Source organism: Cnephaeus nilssonii, assembly GCF_951640355.1.
Source record: "Cnephaeus nilssonii genome assembly, chromosome: 14".
In the NCBI taxonomy this organism is placed as follows: Eukaryota; Metazoa; Chordata; class Mammalia; order Chiroptera; family Vespertilionidae; genus Cnephaeus; species Cnephaeus nilssonii.
Window position 1 is genome coordinate 2,582,101 of NC_137085.1, and position 22,280 is coordinate 2,604,380.

Below are 22,280 nucleotides of genomic sequence, written 5' to 3' on the forward strand. Positions count from 1 at the left end.
GGCGCTGTCCGCCTCCCGGCCGGGCGGCCCTGAGCCCCTGGGCATTCCAGGCCGGGTCTCTGCGGCAAAGAGGCGCTCGGGGAACCCCAGACACGGGATGAAAGACCAGGAAGAAGGAAGGAGAGATGGGGAGGAGGCGGGGAGGGGGCAATGGGGAAGGTAAAGAGCGAGGGGTGGTGAATAGGGAGAGAAGGGGGGCTGCCATCCTGGACACTGGGACCCGCGCCTCTGGCCCGGCGGACCGGACCCCTCGCAGCCTGCTCAGCATGAGCCCTGATTCCGTGGGCAGGGTTTACCTGTGCATTAACCAGCCTCGGGGGGAGGTTCTTCAAAGCTCAGTCCAACTCTGGCCAGGGCGGTGTCCGGCTGTAAATCGGAGGGAGGTGCTGGGTGGAGGCGGCCGCGTTGGCCGGGCCTCCCGGCTGCTCACGTGGCTGCGAGCTGGGCCTCATGGAGCCGGGGGCTGCCCCGCAGGTGCAGCTGCGAGCGGGGTCCCTGGGAAAGCAGTTCTCAAACGGGTCCTCAGCCCACACGGCTGCGCTTCCAAGCTGCGCGCACAGTCCTGGCCAGAGGGTTAGCAAGGCCCCGCCCGGCCCGGCCCTCCCCAGGCACCTGCCCCTTGGGGTGGGCCGCGGGCAGGCCCATCCGTTTGTCTGCTGTCCATCTGTCCATCCACCCATCACTCCATCCCCCCACCCATTGCACAGTGTGTGTGTGCTGGGTGCTGGGGAAGGCATTCCAACAGTGCACGCAGCTGCGCAAGGACAATTATGGTCAGCGTCGCGGGGCGTGCGGCTGCGGGGTCCGTGCAGCAAGGGGAGCCTCCCGGGGGGGCCTGTGAGCTGAAAGCAGGAGGAGGAGTGAGGGCCCCCCTGCTAGGAGGGAGCCGCATTCAGGAGGCGGGTCAGGCAGGGCCCGTCTGGAAGGGAAGGAGGCGGCGAGGATCCCCGTGGGCTGCCTGTGGGTGCTCAGCCCTGGGTGCCCCACGCAGCCCTGGGGCTCCCTCCTGCTCCAGCCCGAGTGGGCTCCGCATTGTGGGCCTGGGTGGAGGAGCCTCTCCCGCCCTCTCTCCCCGGGGCCGGCGCTGTCTGGGCTGGACTGGCTCTCAGGCCTTTGTTCAGGGTACGTCCAGGTCACACGGAGCCACCAGCTGTGGGGGTATTTTTTATGGCGCTAAATATAAAAACGGCTACTTTAACCTTTTGTTGTTAATCCTCACCAGAGGATATTTTTCCAGTTTTATTTTATTTTATTTTTAAAGAGAGAGTGAAAGGGAGGGAGGGAGGGAAAAACAGATGTGAGACACATTGATTGGATGCCTCCCGAATGCGCCCCAACTGGGGCAGGGGATGGAACTGTAACCCAGATGCACCGACCAGGCATGGAACCCGCAAGCCGTCGGTCTGCAGGCTGACCCTCACCCCTGAGCCCGGCCAGGGCTGCTTTCACCATTTCTAAGTGTCCGATTCAGTGGCACCGACACTGTGGTGCAGCCATCCCCCCATCCACTCACAGAACTCTCCATCTCACCAAACAGAAACCCTACCTGTTAAACAGTAACTTTCCGCGCCCCTCCCAGCCCCCCCGCAGCCCGGCAGCCGCCCTTCCGCTTTCTGTCTCCGTAACTGTGCTGCTCTGGGACCTCAGGAGAGGACTCGCAGTATCAGTCCTGTGTCACTGAGCATCGTGTTCACCTGCCGCATCCTCAGAAGCTCCTTCCTTTCCAAAGGGAATGGGGTCCCGTCGGGTGGTGGCCCCGCTGTTTGCCCCCTGTCTGGGTGGGCGCTGGAGTCGGGCTGCGGGAGGGATGCCGCTGGCTTTCCTTGTCTCTGGCTCAGCGCCCGGCGCCCGCGGCCAACAAGCAGGCGGTGCTTGGCCAAGTTGCAGGGTCGAGGACTGTGGACCCGTCGGAGTAGCCACCTTCCTTTTGCATGTGGAGGCCCCTGCGGGAGAAGGGGCTCCCCAGCATGGACACGCTCCCCGTCGCTGCGCCACACCCTCGGGGCCTCTGAGACTTCCCAGTAAAGCAGGAGAGGCTCCCGACCGAGCCCGAGGGCCAGGCACGTCCCCAAGCCACCCCGTTCCAACCTGACCCTGACCCTGACCCCGAGCCCTGGAGCTGGAGACCAGAGACTGGGCCGCTCCAGGCTGTGTGTGCGCCTTACTCCGCAGGGCAGCCCTGGGTGTGTGGGTGTGTGTGTGTGGGGGGCAGGATCACTCATTTTACAGACAAGGGGGTGTGCAGAGTAGAGAAACGATGACAGAACTCTGCACAAGGCTAACTTCAAACCCATCATTCTGTCCTCCCGCCTCCGCCAGGCAGGGAAGCCTGCAGGCCTCGCTCCCTGCTCCTCCGTGCCCAGCGGCCTGAGGAGAGTCGGGCCCAAGGGCGCTCTGCAGGCCTGGCCAGACTCTAGCCTGGAGGCCAGGATCTCCCCCACACACACCCCCAGGGCCCAGTGCTGAGCGGGCCTTGGAGGCTCCAGGGCTGGGGTGCATTCCCACTCCCTCTTCCTAGAGGATGGCGCCCTCAGCACCTCGGCCCTGCCCGGGCTTTGCAGGCCCAGCTGCAGAGGGCAGGGTGGAGAGCACTCGTGGGCACCCTCCCTGCGAGTTTCTGAGAAGCCCCCCCCCCCCGCCCCCGCTTCTCTTTCTCCCTCGGGGCGGGGGTGGGATGGCCACACCAGTGCCCGCCAGGGGTGCTTCCTCTTTGCCTGGCTTGCTGCACGGTGGCCTGGTGGCCGGGCCACCTAACGGCCCGCCTGCCGCCGGACTTCCTGGAGGCCAGGCCTCGCACCCGCACCTGCAGCAGCCCACCTCCAGGTTTATCTGCCGAAGGGGCTGGGGGGGAGGGGGCCCCTTATCTCCCAGCCCGGGGCCTGCCCTACAGTTGGCTCTGTAATCTGACATTGTGATTTTTCCCCCTCATTTCCCCCCAGGGAGGGAAGATTTGCTGAATCACCCAGGGGAGGTGGTTGGAGGGGCCGGGGGGCAAGGCAGCTGGGGCGGAGATAAGTCTGAGGCCTGAGGGGCGCTGGGAGGAAACCCGCTGTGACGGTTTCCAGCTAAGATTGTTCTGCTGAGCTGCCGAGGGCTCGGATCGGGGCCTCCGCCTGCCCCCAGCAGAGTTCGGTTGGGCCGCAGGTGGTGTGTTCTCAGCCACCAGGGACTGGACAGCAGGGGTCCTGAGAGGCAGCTGTGACTGGGGTGAACATGGACCCCAGTAGGTCCCCCTGCCTTCCACAGTGGCCTGCTGCAGCCCCCACGGCTCCCCCAGCAGGATGGAGCGGAGCGGCAGATGGGGCCTTAGCTTGCCCCAGGGCCTTTGCACCTGCTGGCTCCTTGGTGTGGGGCTGCCCTCCCCACTTTGGACAGGTCCGGCTAGTTTGATCTGTCAGAGTCTGCTTCCTCCAGTCAACTTCCCTGACCTTGGGCTGGGCTGGTGACCCCCAGCTTCCCGGTGTCCCCTGGGTGGCCCGGCCCGGGGGGGACACCCAGCAAATGCTTGTTGAACAGGGTCCTGAGGTCCTCACAACCCTGAGGGGAGTCACCTGCATCCGGCCTGAACGTCTGGGGCCTGCAAGGTGGGAGACATCCCCAGAGCAGGTGGGCGGGCTGCCCAGGGCCCCTCTCTGCAGCCCCCTCTGTGGGCCATGCACAGAGACAGGGTCACGCTGAGTGCAGGGGGCAGGGGGGCCCCCGGGAGCGGAGGTCAGGCCGCCCCGGCAGAGGTTCTGCCCCCTGATTTCTGATTCCCCTCAGAGTGCGATGGGCAACCACAGCCCTGAGGCCAGGGGTGACTGACACCCCTGAGTCAGTGGCCACATCCCCTGCTGCTCCCAAAAGGGGCTCTGGGGCAGGAAGAGCTGCCCACGGTGGTCGCTTCGCGGCCTTCCTGCCCAGCTGAGCCCAGAGATAAGTCCTCGCCGGGCGAGAGCGGCCGGGGGCTCCGGCCTTCCCCAGAAATCATGTCAGGGTTCCTTGCGTGGAGGAAGGAGCCTGAGCGCCCCGATAACCCTGTTATTTTTACGAGATCCGGGAGGAAGTCCCAAGTCACCCTTTGCAGAAATAGCTCCGAGCCTCAGCCTGGCGTCTGTGGCTCCAGCTGTCAGCAGGCGCAGCCCCTGCGTGTGGCCCAGTTCTGCTCACCCCGTGATGGCACGGAGGACGCTGGCCCAGGGTGCCCAGCCCGGGCCTGTACACCGAGGTCAGAGCCATTGGCAATGAAAAGAACAACAGCTACATGTGTTTGTGTGAGACGTGTGGACAGAGCAGCGGGTCAGAGTCAAGAGGTGTGGACAGGCGCCGCTAACAGTGAGCCGCCTGTGGACCTACCAAGTGCTTTAACCTGTCTGGCCTCAGTTTTCTCATCAGGAAAATGGGAATAATCATAGTGCCTCCTTCAGAGAGTTCACTTCTATAATGTGCTTGCAGTGCTGTCTGGTCCTTCGTAACCTCTCAACACAGATTAGAGACGAGCTGGCGGAGATCTAAGTTGCTATGGATGTCGTGGGCCCCTGGAGCATGCAGACTAATCTAGAGCGTTCTAAAGACCACAGGTGCCATGTTACAGACAGGGAAACTGAGGCCCAGAGGAAGCCCTGGACGTCACCCGGCCACTGGGGGCCGCAGCGATCCAGGGCCTCTCCTCTCCTTCCCCTCCCTCTCTTGCTTCTCAGTGAGGCTCGCCCTGGCCACCCACGTAGACCATCCCCACGTGGACCCACTCCCTTCCCCGCACCAGGTCTCCCTGGCTCTGTCCATCTCCTCTGCTCCGAGAAGGAGGGCGTTGTGTCTGCTTTCCCGAGGGCCCTACCATTTCCGCCACCTAGAATGGCGCCTGGCTGGTGGCAGGCGCTGGACAAAAGGAGTTGATGAATGAAGGAATGCTTCCCGGACCTTTAGGGGGTCTTTGTGCCCGGGAGGGTCCTGGGCCTGTCACATGGCACTCCGGGGATCACACTGTCCGCTCCACAGGCACCACAGGCCTGAGCTCTGCTTGCGCCCCAGGCCGGGCAGAGGGGTGCCTGCAGACTGCTGGCTGAGGCCCCGGCAACCAGGGACTCTTGGGGACCCTCTTCTTCCCTCCCTCTTAAACAAATCACCTTTCTCTACACACACCCCCAAGCACAAATCTCCACATGGTTATAAAAATCAGGGAAAAGCCAGGAAAGGCCGAGAAAAAGGAATTTTTTAAATCCACCATGAAGCCCTTCGCCCCCAAGATAACTCAGACCTTGGGGTCCGCTCCCTCCGCCAGGTGGTGTCCACCTCCGAGGCCAGGCTGCCTGTGGCTGTGCGTGGGCCCCGGGGAGCACTCCCTGCAGGGCCTCCGGGGCTGGGGGTGGCCGCCAGGCCTGGCCTCCTCTACACTCACTGAGACTCAGTTTCCTCATTGGCAAGGAAGGATGATCTTGTCCCCATTCCCGCCCCCCCCCCCCCCCCAGTGGTGACCTGGAACTCCTGGTTTGGGAGCAGTGGGGCGCACACTGGCTTTGGGGAGGACTGGTGTCCTGCTGCCATTGGGCCCCAGGTGGGAGCCAGGCAGACACCACAGGCCTGGTGCCAGGCTGGACATTGGGGAGGCCCCCACAGGGCGGGGAGAGGAGAGGATGGCTGGATGAAGGTGAGGAATTGGCCTCTCCCTCAGGCTCCCTCCTGCGTTCTGGGGCGGGGAACCTTCCAGAAAAAGGGACATTTTCTCTGGCCTTGCAGAAAAGTAGGGACGCATGGGGCCCACTCCTTGGTCTGGAGGCTGTGACGGGGAGAAATGGGGTCTCCAGCCTGTGGCCGAGGGGCCTCGCTCCCCGCTGCAGGGGCTCCTGTGGCTGGGATGTGGAGGGTCCCCCCAAGGAACCTCAGAGGCCGCTCCCTCCCGGCTCTTTCGTTGGGGTGAAGTGGTTGGAGTGCCTCGCTCAGGCTCCCCTTCTCCCGCGCTCTGAGCACCGGCCCCTGATAACACTGGGAAGGCGCTATCGGCAGAGCCTCTCCCGCCGCCTGCTCCATGCTGACGGTTGGCAGCCGGCACCCGGTGATAAACTTATCAGGCCAAACCCGAGCCCGCCGCTCAGCACAGCCCCTGCCTCAGATTTCCCTCCTCCTGCCTTCCTGCACCAACCCCCCCTTCCCCATGGAGCCCTGGGGCTGCCTGGCTCCTACCTGGGGCCCAATGGCAGCGGGACACCAGTCCTCCCCAAAGCCAGTGTGCGCCCCACTGCTCCCAAGCCAGGGGTTCCACCTTGGGGGTCCCGCCCCACCTGCCAAGGAGGTGCCAAGGGCCCTGAGGGGGTAGTATGTCCATCTTAGACTTATTGGGGACCTCCTAGGTGCTGGGCTCCGCCTAGTACCTGCTAGGAGGGGTACAGGGGCTGGGGGTTGGGGACAGACCAGCCAGCACCGTGAAGGAGGAAGGAACCTGCCCAGGGGCCAGCTGAGCGTGGACACCCACGGGACCCTGGAGGCCAGCGCCTGCAGGGAGGGGCGGGGAGGCCAACGCAAGGCAGGGAAATGGTGTTTGTGCAGAGGGAGTCTATCTGACGCCCCTGATAATGTTATCAGGTGTGCCCACTACAGAAAAATACAACAAACACCCTGAAAAACAAGGAGACAACGACGCACAACCCCCGTACTCAGCCAGTGTTGATACGCCACTCTATCCCCGCGGACTTCCTTCCCCGTGTTTGCAACTAACAAAATGGAATCATATGGTGCATAGTGATTTTTAAACCACTTTTCATTACGATATCACGGACAGCTTCCTCTGTTGACACATTTGCTGTGCAAAATCTATTTTCTCTTCAAAAAAATTTTTAGTAAAAAATGATACACACACACACACACACAAATCCAAGTCTCTTTTGCAGACGGCATGGAGAAGGAGACCCAGCCCCCCTTCCTGGCCACCAAAACAGCTGCCTCCCATGGCTGGCTGGACTTCAGGTTTGTTTCTCTGCAGCGGCAGGAGTAGGCTGTGCTGTTCTCGCAGGGCCGCACACTATCGAGAAACGGTAGTTTTCACTGCACACAGCGCCAGGTCGTTGCATAGCACGCCCTGTCCTTCCCGTGGCTGCTCGGCCTGTGTGGACAGACCCTTGATCATGCAGCCAGTCTCCTCTCGCGAGAGTTTAAGGTGGGAGCATCTTTGGTCACTCAGCCAGTCTCCTCTCGCAAGAGTTTAGGATGGGAGCATCTTTGGTCACTAGCCAATGTCTTCTCGTGAGAGTTTAAGGTGGGAGCATCCTCAGTCACTCTCCTCTCGCGAGAGTTTAAGGTGGGAGCTAGCTTGGTCACTCAGCCAGTCTCCTCTCGCGAGAATTTAAGATGGGAGCACCCTTAGTCACTTAGACAGTCTCCTCTCGCGAGAGCTTAGGATGTCCCAATTTTTCCCATGAGCCATGGCCTTCAGAAGACAGCCCTGTGGCTGCGCGCTGTGCCCACCCATGACTATTTCTTCAACTCAGATTCCGAGGAGCAGAACGGAGGGTGTGGGGGGAGCACGCGTGGGAAATCTCTGTGCTTGAGCTGGGCTTCCAGGGTTCGGGGAGGGAAGAGGTGGCGGGAACTCCGTGGGCAAAGCGCGAGGGTGAGAAACGGCATCGAGACTCCCCGGGAAAGACTTGGCCGCTTGTGCAGGGTCTCAGGGAAGCGAGAGTCCGGCCTTGAGGTTCTGCGTGCTCCCTGCCGGGGGAGGGCTCCCCGGGGGCAGCCCGAGCCGGGAGCTGGCTGACACCGGGTGCTGCGGTCACTGGGACACTGACCGGGTCGGGCCTCCAGCCCCCGGGCCCACCGCGCTCCCGGGCCGCGCCGCGCACCCACGCGGGTTGTCTCTCTCAGGCTCAGCCTGATGGCTCCGGCTCCGGCCAGGTCTGCAAAGCACTCAGTGGCTGCGGTGACTTGAGGAGAGTCTGCTGCCCCGCCCGCGCCACGGTCTGCCCCACTGCGCGTGGTCCTTCCAGCCTCGTAGCTTCTGGCCAGAACAGAGTCTGTCAGTCATTCTCTGGCGGGTCTCCGCTGTCCCCTCCCCCACCCCCACCCCCAATCCCCTTATTCGTCGTCCCACCTTTCTCTCTGGAGCAGCCTGCGCCACACCGGGTAGGAGCCAGTCTAGGCCAGCGAAGGCCAGGCCAGGCCAGGGGCTGGGACTTGAGTCTGTAGTCCATGGGGGAGCCACGTTGGTCTCTAGGGAACTTTCGGAATAGCACCTAGTCTTCTCGATAATCCAGAACCCTCACCCTTCCGCTCCCCCACTGTCCCCGCATCCAGGCCCTGCCTCCTCCCCTGCCGTCCATGCGCTCCTTCCCAGCACTCTCCACTCGGGGCAGTGGCAGGTGGGGACGGGCTGGGGCCAGCTCAGCCACACACCCAGGCCTGGGCCGGCCCTGGAGACACATTTCCGTCCTCATCAGTGATGCCATGGCCGCCTCCTCTGGGCATCTCCCAGTGTGTCCCTCAGGGGCCCTGGTCCTGGGGCTGGGGCAGGGGGCGTGGGGGGGTTCCCTTCTGGGGTATGACTTGTTTGCAGGGGCCACATGACCCCCATGCAGGAGGCATGCAGGAGGGTACAGAGCACATGGGCTGGGGGTGTAGCCTGAAGCTGCCACCACTGATGGGACATTTTCTCCCAAAAGTAATCCCGAGGTTGCATTCTGCTCCCTAATGTGGCCAGTTGGTTTCATGGTAAAATACTGGCTTTGCTGTTTGCTGATGAGTACATCGAAGCTCTAGGTTGAGTCCCTGGCACCTTCCTGAAGTCTCACATGGCCCCGCCCACACCCAGCCGGCCCTCAGTAGTGGGGTCAGTGCGGCCATCCAAGGCATGTGACAGTCCCCCTCTCCCTGTGCACCTTCAGAGGCCACCAGTCCCACCCTGTTCCATATAAACGGGGTCCCCTGGCATCATGCAATCACCCCTATATCCCTGCTGGGAAGGCCCCTAGACGGGGGTCAGAAAACCCGGATTCTGCGTGACGGGCGCTAACAGGCGCTGTGACTGGTGTGACTTGGGCCACCGCCTCCCCTCTGTGGCCCCCCCGTGCCCTGGCGTCGCCGAGGGAAGCCACGTCCTCTTCTCAGGCTGGACACTACCCCCCGGTTCCCACACCGCGACCCGGGTGGTGGGAGTCCAGGCAGGAGGAAGTGGGGGGATGAGAAGCGGACAACAGACAGTTGAACCCCCTCCAATCACACAGTTGGGGGCTCCCCACCGCACCCACCGGTCGGCCACCAGTCCCAGTGGGATGAGCAGGCCTGATCCTGAGGAAGGGACAGGATTTGACGGGGAACTCGGCTCACAGCCTGAGAAGTGCACGGGCTTGAGGGCTGGTGCCCTCTGAGCCTCCTCCAGTGGCCACACCCGCCCTTCCGGGGAGGGGAGGGGAGGGGGGAGGGGCAGGGTGCACTCCACACAGCCCCTAACCCAACGGCTGCTTCTGTTGTCGGGGGAGAGGAGAAGAGAGGGAGAAGCAGATTTCACGGAGCGCCCCCATACCTGCCCACACGGGCCCCCTTTCTCTGCAGCGTGCAGACGGGGTCAGCCTCCTCTGCTCTGAGGCTGCAGCGCCCCCCACCCCCGTGTAGACACTCCGTGGAGGGGCCCACAGGCTGAATCCTGGTCACCCTGAACCTGGGCACATGAAGAAAGGCGCATTGTCTCGCTCTCGGCCCGCCCTGCCCTGTGCAGAAGTGGCTGAAATCCTGGTATTGCTGTGGTTTTGTTTAGCAAACAAGGAACATGCAAAGCAGCTCCCGTGTGTGTGTGTGTGTGTGTGTGTGTGTGTGTGTGTGTGTGTCCAGCACCCACCCTCCCACTTCCCCAGATCTAGAAGGTGCAGGGCAAGGCCCCTCACCCGGGGGTCAGGAGCCCATTGCAGGCCTGGCCCACGGGGTGGCTCTGGGCAAGTCCCTACCCCTGCGTGGGCTTCACCACCTCCCATACCGGAGGGGGATGGAGGTCTCCAGCCTTGTGGGCTCCGGCGCGCTGGCTGCTAGAGGCCCTTCTCCTCCGGCTGCAGGAGCCGGGCCTGCAGGACGGGAACTGGGAGCCCTCGAGGAGGTTTCCCACCTCCCCATGCAAATGTCCAACCCCACCCCACACCCTCGGACAGGCTTGTTCAGGGGAATTCTGGCTAAGGTAAACAGGAATGAAATAGGCTGGGGTCCTGCCCAGCCAAACCCAGAGCCGGGGAGTCCCCGGTCCCCAACGGCCTCAGAACCCCGTGCAGGCCCAGCAGAGGCAAGGACTTGAGGAAACACTTCCCGGTGTCATTGGGAGGAAAGGTAAATGGAGACCCAAAGGGCTTGGAATCAGATATCCTGACCCCAGCTCTGCACTCGCCCGCTGTGTGACCTTAGGCAAGTGGGCTGACCTCTCTGAGCCTTAGTTGCCCCCTCTGTAAAATGGGAGAGTGGCACAGGTTAGAGGCAGTGAGTGGAAGCCCTGGGCTCCGCTCAGCACCTGGAAGTGACTCAGTTAGAGGTGTCCACTGCTTGGGCCAGGCCTGGGCTTGGTGCAGAGAGCTAGAGCCCAGAGAAATACCTTCTAGCAAAGGGAAAGCTACCCACAGACAGCCACCCGGCCAGGCTCCGGGGGTCCTGAGCTGTGAGCAGGAGCCCCAGGAGCTCAGTGTTCAGAGGTGGGAGAACCTCGGAAGGGAGTGACCGCGGGAGGGTGGCATTCGTGCCGGCCTTGTCCTCGCCCTGTGCTGGGCCTGCCCACTGCCGTGCGCACCTGGTCTGGGATCCTCCCAGTGACCCCAGGAATGGATCACTGTGCTCACCATCTACAGAGGAGGCACTCACCTGGAGTCCACAGCTGGCGAGGGCGGCGCCAGGCCTCACTCCGTCACATCGCAAAGCCCTCTTGCATATGCGTCAGCATTCCCCGGGGCTCCAGGGACCAGGACATGGATGTCACCTTTGGGGGCCATTGCTCAGCCCGCCCCAGTGATCACGTGGACCTTGCCCAGAAGCTGACCCTGGATCAGCCAGGTGGACCCCGCTGATCACCAGGGTCCTTTCGGGAAGGAGGCAGGGAGGTGAAGGCGGAGGAGTCGGGAGGGGAGGCAGAGGTCAGCCTGATGCGCTTTGAGGCTGGAGGCGGCGGCCACAAGCCCAGGACTCCGTGGCCTCTGGAAGTCAGAGCAAGCCATCTGCCCTGGAGCCTCTCGTGGGGTGCACTCTGTGACACCTTGGGTCTAGCCCTGGGCGACTCACATTGGGTTTCTGAACCTCAGACTGTGAGAGAATAAACTTGTGTTGTTCGAAGCCACTGAGTTTGTGGTGACTAGTGGCAGCAGCCACAGGAAACGGACATGGGCCCCGTGACGTGACCTCTGACCTTGTCACACCGTGTGGTGTCCAATGCTTCTGCTCCGGCCCTTTCCATGTGGCGGGGGCACTCGGCCCCCAAGCTGTCTGAAGGCAGCTGCGTAGCTGCCTCTGCGTTTCAAAGCTCCCCCCGCCCCTCCCAAAGCCTCACACCCCAGCTTGCACCCAGGAGACACTTAATAAGTGCTGGTCAGATGTACATAAATCTGTGTCTTTATTTCCATTTACAGCGGTTGAGGGGAACAGGCTTTTGACAGCAATAACTACTGTTTTCTCCAGCCCGGGGGCCTAAGGGCAGGCTAAACCCCAGCCGAGTGCAGGTCAGAAGTGGGGGGAAGCCAGCAGGTCTGGCTGAAGCAGAGGGGTGCTGGGCATCCCATCGGGGCAGGAGGTGGCTCTGACCATCTGGCAGCCTGAAAGAGGCCCCCTAAAGAGCAAGGGGACCGAATGCCAGCGCTGTGGGCAGAAGGCACCAGGAGGATTTCTCTTTGGCCCCAGCTCTGTGGGTCTGGTCTGATCGTGGCATCGCTGTCCACGTGGGGCTGCTCTGGCCTTCTGGGCTCTGCCCTGGGGAAAGCACCCAAGTTATTCTACCTTCAGCTCAGAAAAGATCCAGCCCAGCTCCCACACTTGACAGCAGGAGAACTATTGGTCCAGAGAGGGAAAGCAAGTTGCCCAAAGTCACACAGCAGTTTCGTGAGTCTCAAAAGAAGCTGCAAGACTCCCATCCCGCGTTGCCTCCGGGAGACTGGGGATCTGGGTGCACAAGGCTGGCCTCCCTCCGGGTGACAGACGGCAGGACGGGCTGGGCGGGGCACAGCCTCACTTGAGGTTGTGCTGGCTCTCGCGGTGCCGCCGCAGGTCCACCTTGCGCTGGAAGCCCTTGGTGCAGAGCTCGCAGCTGAAGGGCTTGAAGCCCGTGTGTTTCCGGCTGTGGGTGATGAGGTTGGAGCTCTGGCTGAAGGCCTTTCCGCACACCTGGCACTTGTGTGGCTTCTCACCTGCGGGGCAGCAAGGACCGCGTCAGGGCCGTCTGTGCCCCAACGCCCTGCGTTTGTTCTCTGAAATTTTATTATGTTTTATCTCAGGACCAACCCACATTCACTCTGACACCTCCCCGCCCCGCACTGGATTGTACCCTGGTTAGGGCGGGGGCTGGATCGCTCTGCTTTATCAATCTCGCGCAGCCCCTGGCACAGAGCCGGGTACAAAAGAGGCACTCAAGTCAACAGCCGAGGAGTGAATGCATGAATGAGTGGAGGGATGAATGAATGAATGAATGAATGAATGAAAAATGCACCTGCTAGTCTCACTCCTACCCAGAGATCAACACTGCTGACTTGTGCTGGTTCCTTCCAGCATTTTCTCTGTGCATTAAGTGCATTTAAGCAACACAGTGCCTCCAGCCCTCCTGTGGGAGGGGAGGGGGTGCCCCATATACCTGATCCCACTGTCCTAAAGCTGGGACCTTGTAACAGTGGAAGGTGGGGGTTCCCAGGGGCTCTGCCTGGGCCCTGTGGCCCCGCGTGCCGGGCCGGGCGGGTGGCGCTGGCTGGCGGCCTCACCCGTGTGGATGTAGGTATGCTTCTTCATGTCCGACTTCTGGTGGAAGCGCTTGCCGCAGAACTGGCAGGGATAGGGCCGCGTGTCCGAGTGGATGAGCAGGTGGGTGGACAGCGTGGACGAGCGCTTGAAGGCTTTGCCGCACATCTGGCACTCGAAGCTGCGCTCCTGCCGGGGGAAACGAGACCCTGGGGGGTCAGGCGCCGGCGCAGGACTGGACCCGGCCGGGATCCCCTGAGGAACAGGACACTCTGTTGGGGTGGCCTGGAGGGGCAGGCCCCAGGGCCCCCCCTTCCTGCCTCCCAGGACGGGCTGAGGCTCGGGGCTGAGTGGCCTCCTGTGGGATTTTTCCTTGTGACTCTCACAGTGTCCCAAACAAAATTCATGTTTGTTGACGGACTGATGGACCCACTGATCTGGGAGTGTGTGTTTTTTGGGGGGAGGGGCGTGGGGGCACATTTCATGCCCCTTAAACCCAGAGTGAGTTCCTTGAGGCGCGATGGCCATGGGTGTGCAGCTTGGTGGAGGCCTGCTTCTGCATCTTACTAGCCACCTGACCACAGGCAAGTGGTTGACCCGCCCTGAGACTCAGTTTCCTCATCTGCACCTGGAACAGGAGCAGCGATGACCTCGGACATCGGGAGGATTGCAGGGAGAGACTGGCCCGTGGTTCGTGCTCGCGAATGCAACTCTCGCGAATGCAACTCTCGCGAATGCAACTCTCGCGAATGCAACTCTCGCGAATGCAACTCTCGCGAATGCAACTCTCGCGAATGCAACTCTCGCGAATGCAACTCTCGCGCCATTTCCTGCTTCCCCACCTGACCCCGGGCCAGCGACTCAGGCCAGCGCGGCTGCCCTGCCAGCCTGGGATCCCGAAGACGGGCTTCCTGCCTCAGGGAGGGCTGCGTGGGACCAGACGCACGGTAAGCCTGACTCTGGGAGGCCAAGAGTCAAGGGCCTCAAAGGCAAGGACTTCTGTCCTGACCCCCAGGGGCTGGGGCGGGGGGCGGGGGGGGGGGGGCGCCCGTTCTGAGCCTCACAGACGCCCTGCTGCCGCCGCAGTCAGCCTGGGCCAAAGCCTCTTGCAGTTGTGCGTGAAGCCCACTCGGTCCGTGTGGGGGTGAGGGAGTTAGGAGTGGGCACTGGAGACTCAGACGAGGGCCGCAGGCAGCGAGGGGCCCCCGGTCCCCCTCAGGGACAGGGTCACAGGCCCGCCGTAGCCCCCGGGCCTCCTGGGAGGAGCGCAGGCGGGAGGGGGCCCTGGCTCCGCGGCCCACCTGCGAGTGGATGTGTGTGTGCTGCTCCAGGCTGACCACGTGGCCGAAGGTCTTGCCGCAGACGTCACAGGCGAAGGGCCGGGTCCCGCTGTGGGAGCGACGGGCGTGCACCTCAAGCCCGTGTGGGGTGGAGAAGACCTGGGGGTGGGGACAGCGCATGAGGCCATGGGGGGCGGGGCTGGGGGTCCCTTTCCCTCTGTGGCTGGGTTTCCTGTCCGTAAAGTGGGGCTGGGGGTCTGGAAGGCCCCTCGCTGCCCTTTCTGGAGCCGATAGGCAGCCCAGTGGTTAAAGACCACAGCGGGCCGGAGGCAGGCTTGCACCTGGTTCTGATCTCGCCTCGCTGTGTGCTCTTGGGCAGGTGAATCAACCTTTCTGAACCTGCGTCCGCCTCCCCCGGCTCATGCGTGTCACGTGCTCAGCACAGGGCTGGGCACACGGTCAGGGCTCAAGGACTGGTGGCGAGGACAAGGTTGTGCGTTCCCGATCCCACCAGGGGACCCGCAGTGCACGGGGTCGCAGCTGCGCGCGCCCACTCTGCCGGCTGGGGCCTGGACGGGCGCTCACCTTGCTGCACTTGACGCAGTGGTACGCGTCCAGGCCCGGTGAGTAGCGCAGGCTGAAGTCCAAGGGCGGCTCGGCGCTGGGCACCAGGGGGCTGCCGTACAGGCTGACGGAGCGCTCCAGGAAGGCGGACTGCATGGTGGAGGGGGCCTGCCGGTAGCTGTGGCTGTAGGCCGAGGCCAGGGCGTCCCAGCAGAAGCTGGGCTTGTAGAGCGGCGGGGAGTTGGAGGCTGGCGAGTCCCTGTCCCGGGGTTGGGACATCCCAGCAGGACCCTCTGTGGAGAGTGGGACACGTGCCTGGTGGTGACGGGTTTAAACACAGGGCGCCCACCCCCGCCCCCGTGCTGAGGGGGTCAGTGTGTAAGTCCCACGCGCCCCCGCCCCAGAGTGCCCATCGGGCCCACTCATCGGTCCGCCAGCGGCTCCCTCACCCCCACACCGAAATGAGGTCCTGCCCAGGAGGGTCCACACAGAAGCCCGAGAGCCCAGCAGCCAGGGGACCTTGTCCGCCCACCCTGACTCCCCGACTCCGAGGTCCCTCCACCCCCTCGCACTCAATGGGGAGTGGCTGGGGCTGTGGGCCAGGTACCTGGTGCCGAGGCCATCCTGGTCCAGCTCTGGTCCAGCTCCAGCGCTGGCTCCCGTTTGAGGTCGGGCCAGTCCAGGCGCGGGCCCGGGAGCAGGGTGCCGAGGGCAGGGTGGCTGCTCGGGACCTGGTCGCTGACCACTGTGGGAGACAAGGTCCTCAGCGGTCCCGGCCGCAGCCCTGGGAGGGACCCGGGGGAGGACTCGCTCCCCAGGAGGAGGGGCCCTGGAGAGAGCGGTGCTTGGCTCTGCCCAGATGGGGAGCGGCTGGAGGCCAGGGGAGACCCCTGGGGAACTCTTGGGCCATCTCGGTTTCTCGGAGCCCCGACCTCAGCCCTGGATCAGGCCTCGTTTGAGACCCACACGCCCTCATCTGCAGCTACCGACCAGCTCCACTCCGAGCTCTCCCGGCCCCCAGGGCTCAGGGAGATGGGTGAACACATGTATTCATTCAGCCAGCCAGCCAGCAGGGACAGGTCCCCTGTGCCCAGACCTGGAGGCGGGTGACGTGGGGCAGGGGCCGGGGTGCAGCGGGGCACAGCCTGTGCTGTCACTCACCCGGGCTCAGGACGGGAGGCCAGAATGGTTCATCATCCTGGACACGGGGCTGGTGGTAGGTGTGAGCCTTCTTGCTCTTCACCAGGAAGGAGCGAGGCATGGTCAGCGTGCACCCCGCACCTGCAAGGGGAGAGGTGAGCACGGTGAGGAGGACAGCCTCCCCCTGAAGTCAGAATCCACTGTCCTGGGTTGAATAGTGTCCCCCAAAGGTTCTTGTCCACCCATACCCTGTGAACGTGACCTTTTTTAGAAGTGGGGTCTTTGCAGATGTGATCAAATTAGAGGTTGTACTGGATTAGGGCCGCCGCGTGGAGATTAAGCCTCGCATGTCTAAGTACGCACGGCCGGTTCAGTGAAACTGCGAATGGCTCATTAAATCAGTTATGGTTCCTTTGGTCGCTCGCTCCTCTCCTACTTGGATAACTGTGGTAATTCTAGAGCTAACACATGCCGACGGGCGCTGACCCCCCTCGCGGGGGGGATGCGTGCATTTATCAGATCAAAACCAACCCGGTCAGCCTCCCCTCGGCCCTCCCGGGTCGGGGGTGCGGCCACAAGCCAAGGAGTGCTGGTGGCCCCCAGAGAGGCGTGAGGCACTCTCCCTGGGGACCCACAGCGGGAACCGGCCTTGCTGGCGCCTTGGTTCTGGTTTTCTGGACTTCGGAACCTGGGAGAGTACCGTCCTGCTGTTTTCAGCCACCCGGTCTGTGGCACTCGGTTATGGCAACTCTCAGTCCTAATGCAGGAAACGCCACACCAACCTCTAGAGCACCCAGGCCGGCCTGCTGCCGCTGCGCCCCCTGAGCCCTGAGTCCCGAGCCCCGAGCGCACTGGAGCAGAGAAGGCAGGCAGGGGTCTCCGCACCCGGGAGCCGCACTTGCATCCTGTTGGAGGGGCCTTCAGAGGCCACAGAAAGGGGTGCTCTCCGCCCAGTTGTGGAGCCAGATGCTCGTGGCTCTGCATCCCAGCTCACCTGCCGCGCCGTGGGGCCGACACTTAACCTCCCTGGGCCTGTTCCCTTCTCTGCAAGCTGGGGCATCCAGGTCTGGAGAGGAGGCCCCCTCCCTGGCTGCAGGGGCGATAGGGCCAAGCGCGGGAAAGGGATGGCGGCTGCTCTGAACCACAGCCAGGGCCGGCGATAAGGCCCGGCCGGCAGCGCCCTGGAGGAGGGAGATAGGCCAGCGTGCAGCTCTGCCTTCAGAGCAAACGCAGGGAGCCTCCAAGAGTGTGCCCCCCGAGCCAGGCAGGAGAGGGACCCCCAACGGTGCCCAGAGCCGCCCAGCGGCCTCAGGAGTTTGGGCAGTGGCCACCCTGCCTGGGGCCGGCCCGGGCCTCGCCCTCCTTGCTGTACGCCTCAGTGCCCAGCCCAGTGTCCTGGGATTGCTGGCAAGAACGGACCTTCATTTATTACAGACAGGCGTGTGCAGTGCCCGGCGTGGCGCCTGGGCTGCAGGGAGCGCTGAGCGCTGGGCATCTCAGGCCAGGGGAGACGCGCCTGGAGGGCAGGCACCGCTCAGGCCTGTCCTGTCTCATCTCACCCCATCCCGCCCCCAGCCTGGGCCATGGCGGTCACGCTCTGAGTGTGGGGACACGCCCTGACCAGGCCCAGGGGCCATGTTCCAGGCTGCCCCCTCTGGGCTCTGAAATGAGAGGATGAGGGGTGGGATTTGACGGCTCTGGGGTCTGTCCAGCTCTCAGACTTTTTAAAAATATATTATTTGTATTGATTTCAGAGAGGAAGGGAGAGGGAGAGAGAGAGAGACCTCAATGATGAAAGAGAATCATGGATCGGCTGCCTCCTGCACGCCCCTCACTGGGGATGGAGCCCACAACCCCCGGGCATGTGCCCCGACCGGGAATCAAGCTGTGACCTCCTGGGTCATAGGTTGACGCTCAGCCACGCCGGCCCGGCCAGCTCTCAGATTTGGGCCTCACAGGGCTCGCCTGCCCGCTGTCCTCCCAGGCTCGCCGGCAGCCTTATCTCCCGGGGACAGTCCCCTTCCTGCCTCCGCCCTCCAGCCCACCGGCTCCGCAGCCCCTTCTTCCCCTCCTCATTCTCGGCATCAGGAATGCACTGGCGAGGCCAGACCCTGGGCGGTTAGCGTGGAGGCCCCTGCATGTGCCCTTTGTTCTGGGGAGCCTCCCGGGGCCCCGCTCTCTCTCCATCAGAAGATGGCTTTTTAGGTAGTATGTTATTAGTGAGTCAGCGAGACCCAAAGGCAGGCGACCTGCCTCGTCTCAGCTCCGTTCACCGCCCTGTGAGCCAGGTCGCTGTTCTCCCATTTTATAGAGGAGAGACCAAGGCTGAGAGGCGGGCTCAGATCCCAGGGCCGAGCGAGGCGAAGCAGGACCCGGCCGTCCAGCCCAGGCCCCACGCTCCTGACCGCCAGTTGGGGGGCCCGGGGCTTGCGGGGGGGGGGGGGCACTTATCCCGTGCAGAGGGAACAGAGCCACCAAGCACGGAGGAAACCGGACAGGGCTGAGAGCTCCTCAGTGCACTGTCATCAGATCCCACACCCACGGGGCCAGGGAAGCAGCGATCACCTTCCTGGGTCACGGGGTAAACTGAGGCTGGGAGAGGAAAGTGGCCTGCCAGGGTCTCTCAGCGCCTGTCCCGTGGAACCTGCCCTCAGCCCAGCGCTCAGCATCACGGTCCATGGCGGTCCATGCCGCCCCCAGGGAGCCAGCCGCCTGGAGATGGGGAGGCTGCTTGCTGGGGCAAGAGGGGGGAACAATGAAATCCCCGGATCTTTGCATCTTTTCCAGAACCCGGGGGCCGTGCCCGGCCCTAGAGAGCTTGGCAGGGGGAGAACCGGGCTCTGGGAAGCTCTGGTCTCCCCTCGGGGTTCGGGCTCGGAGGCCCAGGAGGACAGGCCAGGGCGCTGAGGCTCAGGAGCTCCCGTGGGCCCGCGGCACCAGAGGAACATCCTCCGGCCCCTGTGAGCTGAGCTTAAAAAAAAACAGGAACCGGTCACCTGTTGGGGAGTTAATGAACAGCCACCGTCCTGATTCACAGGGACCCGCCGAGGAGGCGCGGAGAGCAGAGATTGTGAAAGAAGCCTCGGTTTCTTCATGAAACAGAGCCCTGATGGTATCGGCTCCGGAAGGAGACTCACTGTTAGCATCTCCTCAAACCCCATCCAGCGGAGGCCCCCGACCCTGAACCAGAACCTCAGCCGAAAGCCCCGAAGGGGGGCCCCCCGCACCCCGACTTCCAGGTGGCGGCGGAGCAGCAGGCCTGTGATTTCCGAGCCCCAGGCGTCCCCCGAGGGGCCGCGTCCGATTTTGTGACCCTGAGCTTGACCGCATGGGCCGCCAGCCCGGCCTCGGCTTTCCTCTCGCAGGGACGGTTGGACTAAGGTTTCCACACTTCCCTTTGCTGAGACCCCACGCGCGTCCGTTGCCGGTCAGCGCGGGGCTGCCCACCTGGACCGAGAAGCTGGTCCCGGGGTTCCCCTTTTGGGAGGTTGGGTAAGACCCCGCTTTTCTCAGAGTCGCTGCCCTCGGACTTCCTTTATGTTTAAAGACGCGGCTCGAGGGGAAACACAAACAAACACACAGCCCTTTCCATGAAGGAGCGGAGGGAAGTGGGCCGGGTCACCTCGGGGCGCGGCGAGCGGTCACTTTCTGTGAAGTTTGGAAGGCGTTCGCAGAGGCGTCCTGCGTTCAGAGAGCGCAGTGTCCAAAGCCAGGGAATCAGCTCTGGCCGGTGGCTCCGCGGTTAGGGCCCAGCCCGTGCTCCAAAGGGTCACAGGTTCGATTCCCAGTCAAGGGCATGGACCTGGGTTATAGGTTCGAACCCTGGCCCCAGTCGGGGCGTGTGTGGGAGGCAACCAATCCATGTGTCTCTCTCACATCGATGTTTCTCTCTCTCTCTCCCTCTCTCCCTCTCCCCTTTTCCTCTCCCCCTCTTTCTCTCCCCCCTCCCTACCTCCCTTTCACTCTCTAAAAATCAGTGGAAAAAATATCCTCGGATGAGGATTTTTTTAAAAAGTGAGTGAATCAGTACAGTATCTGGGTGTATCCCCAAAAGAACTGAAAGCAGGGACTGGAACAGACATCTGGACACCCCAACTCGCCGCAGCGATGTCACAGTAGCCAGAAGGTGGGGGCGACCCATGCGCCCATCCAGGGACGTGGGCCAACGCGGCCTCACTCACGCTTAGAGGGAAGGAAGTCCTGCCCCCTGCCACGCGCGGTGACACCGGAGGGCGTGATGCCGAGGGAAACACGCCGGGCCCGGGACAGACACGCACGGCCTGCTTCCCCGCGGTACCCGCAGTAGCAAATGCGGACGAAAGGGGCCCGCGGGGGCGGGGGCGGGGGCGGGGGTTACTGTTTAATGAACAGTTTCAGTTTTGCCAGGTGAGAGTCTGTAAACGGACGGCCGTGCCAGGAGCTGCGCCGAGTGTGGCCAGTTTCACGGCGCATATGTTCATCTCCATAAAAGCAGAACGAGTAGCAAGGCGTGGCCTGCGTGTTTCTGAATTAGAGATGAAAGCAGACCCCCCCCCCCCCCCACACACACACACACACTTTGAATTTCTGGAAACAAATGAAGAGAAACCTGGTTCTGGACTAAGCCCAGAGCTGTTTCTGTAAAAGGGGGAGAGCTCGCCCCGCAGGGGACCCGGCGAATTTCTCCGGGGGCGGGGTGTGTGTGTGACCTGGGGGGACATGGCCCCGGGCCTTAGGAGTCCTGTGTTCTCCACTAGGACCCCAGCCCCCTGACAGCCGTGCACACCCCCGCCCCTCGCACCCCATCAGCAGCTCTGAGGCTCCCTGAGAACTTTCTGCAGGGAAACCGCCCCCCCTCCCCCCATGTCTGAGCTGGAAGAGACCCACTTGTCTCCTGTGAAGACTCCCTCCGCGCTCACTGAGGGAACACTTCCACTGCGCGCCAGGCGGGCGCTGCACCCAGGAGGCAGGTGGCTCCCCCGCTGCCCCCAGATCCCAGCCCAGAGGCGCACATGAATCCTCACCCCACCCGGAGTCTCGTGAAAGCTCTCGACTTTTCCCCGGAAAAAAGCCACGGGCAGGCGCCCACAGCAAGTCCGTGCGCGGTCCCCCCGAGCTCTGCGTTGGACAAGCGCCTCTCCCAGCGCCCAGACTCCAACTTGGCTTTTTCTCCCCCAAATGGTAGCAAAGGCGGAGACACGGTCCCCATCCACAGCCCTGTGGTCCTGGAGGCTGGGGGGTCAGTGCGGGCGGCCGCCCCTGCCCTCCCCCTGGCAGGCGGCGGGCGCTGGGAGGGAGCGCACCTGGGAACTTGGGGGAGGTCGCCCGGGCCTGTGGACGCCAGGGTGGAACACCCTTCACGGCTCTCCCAGCCCCAGTCCCACTTCATAGGAAAGAAGGGCTCCCCGCCCAGGGCCCGGGGCCTGGGGGACCCCCACTCAAGTCCTCTGCCTGGGTGGTGCCATGCGGGTCTTTGGGGTGTGGGTATGCGCGGGCAGGAGGTGACACCTGAGCCGAGGACCGTTTGGAGAGGTGGAGGCATTCCTGCGCGGGCTCAGCCTCCCAGCCGCTCGCTGGATTAAACCGCCTCCTCGCCACCGCCTGGCCAGGGCTCGGGCCCAAAGCTACAGCCCTAGAGAGGACGTGCCGCCCCCCTCCTGTCCCAGAGCTGCCGAGGGCCAGGGACCTGCCTGGGACAGTCAGTCAGACGTGCAGAGGGAGCGGACGCAGCCGGCCAGGGCCCACTCCGCACTCACCTGTCCCGAGTCCCGCGTCCCTCCTCCCCGTCCCGGTCCTGCGCTGGGAACCTCGCAGCCACTCTCTGCGGGTCGGCTCCAGCCGTCAGCTCGAGACTCTCTGCACAATTAGATACTTCTCCTTTTCTCTCTCTTCTTGTTTTTTTTCCCTCTTCTGTTCCCCTCCCTGATTTTCAATCTGATTATTTGTCAAAATCTGGCGGGGAGGGGCGGCCAATAGGAGCGGCTGTATTTGCTTATCGCAGCTCCGCAGGGCCGGGCTCCCCTCCCGTCTCACCCTCTCACCCTGTCACCCTGTCACTCGCCGCCGCTGCTGTCCCCTGGAAGCTCCTAGAACATCTGGATGAAAGGAAAGGGTGGCTAAATGATTCCTTTTAAACATGAAAGTTGAAATAAGACATTTACTTGTAAACCCGATTTTATATCGAGAACTTGTAACTTTAATTTTTCTTTCCTTCCCTCTTCCTTCTTCCTTCTCTCTCTCTCTCTCTCTCTCTCTCTCTCTCTCTCTCTCTCTCTCTCTCTCTCGCCCCCCCCCCCCTTTTCTTCCTCCGCCAGGTGCCAGGTCGACTCCCCAGCCAGGAGGCATTCAGGACAAAGCACTTGGCTAGGGACCTGCAGGCGCTGAGAGAGGCCCGTCCCCGCAGTGGCCACCTTGGAGAAGAAAGGTGGCGTGCGTGCTCCCCAGACTGGA

The 22,280-nt window shown here is 63.1% G+C and overlaps 1 protein-coding gene across 3 annotated transcripts; it reads right to left on the bottom strand.

Moving 5' to 3' along the window:
* Positions 1 to 12,147: 12,147 nt before the first annotated feature.
* GFI1B (growth factor independent 1B transcriptional repressor) lies at positions 12,148 to 15,972 on the bottom strand (the record flags this gene model as incomplete). Of its 3 annotated transcripts, none has more annotated exons than XM_079790938.1 (6): positions 12,148 to 12,326; positions 12,891 to 13,056; positions 14,169 to 14,306; positions 14,733 to 15,004; positions 15,319 to 15,456; positions 15,873 to 15,972. In XM_079790938.1, the coding sequence occupies 6 exons, from the start codon at positions 15,970 to 15,972 to the stop codon at positions 12,148 to 12,150; spliced, it is 993 nt and encodes a 330-aa protein (XP_079647064.1). The 3 variants fall into 3 exon arrangements, with proteins under 3 accessions (XP_079647064.1, XP_079647063.1, XP_079647065.1); XM_079790937.1 differs by having other exon boundaries at positions 12,891 to 13,122; XM_079790939.1 differs by lacking the exon at positions 14,169 to 14,306.
* Between the last annotated feature and the right edge of the window lie 6,308 nt (positions 15,973 to 22,280).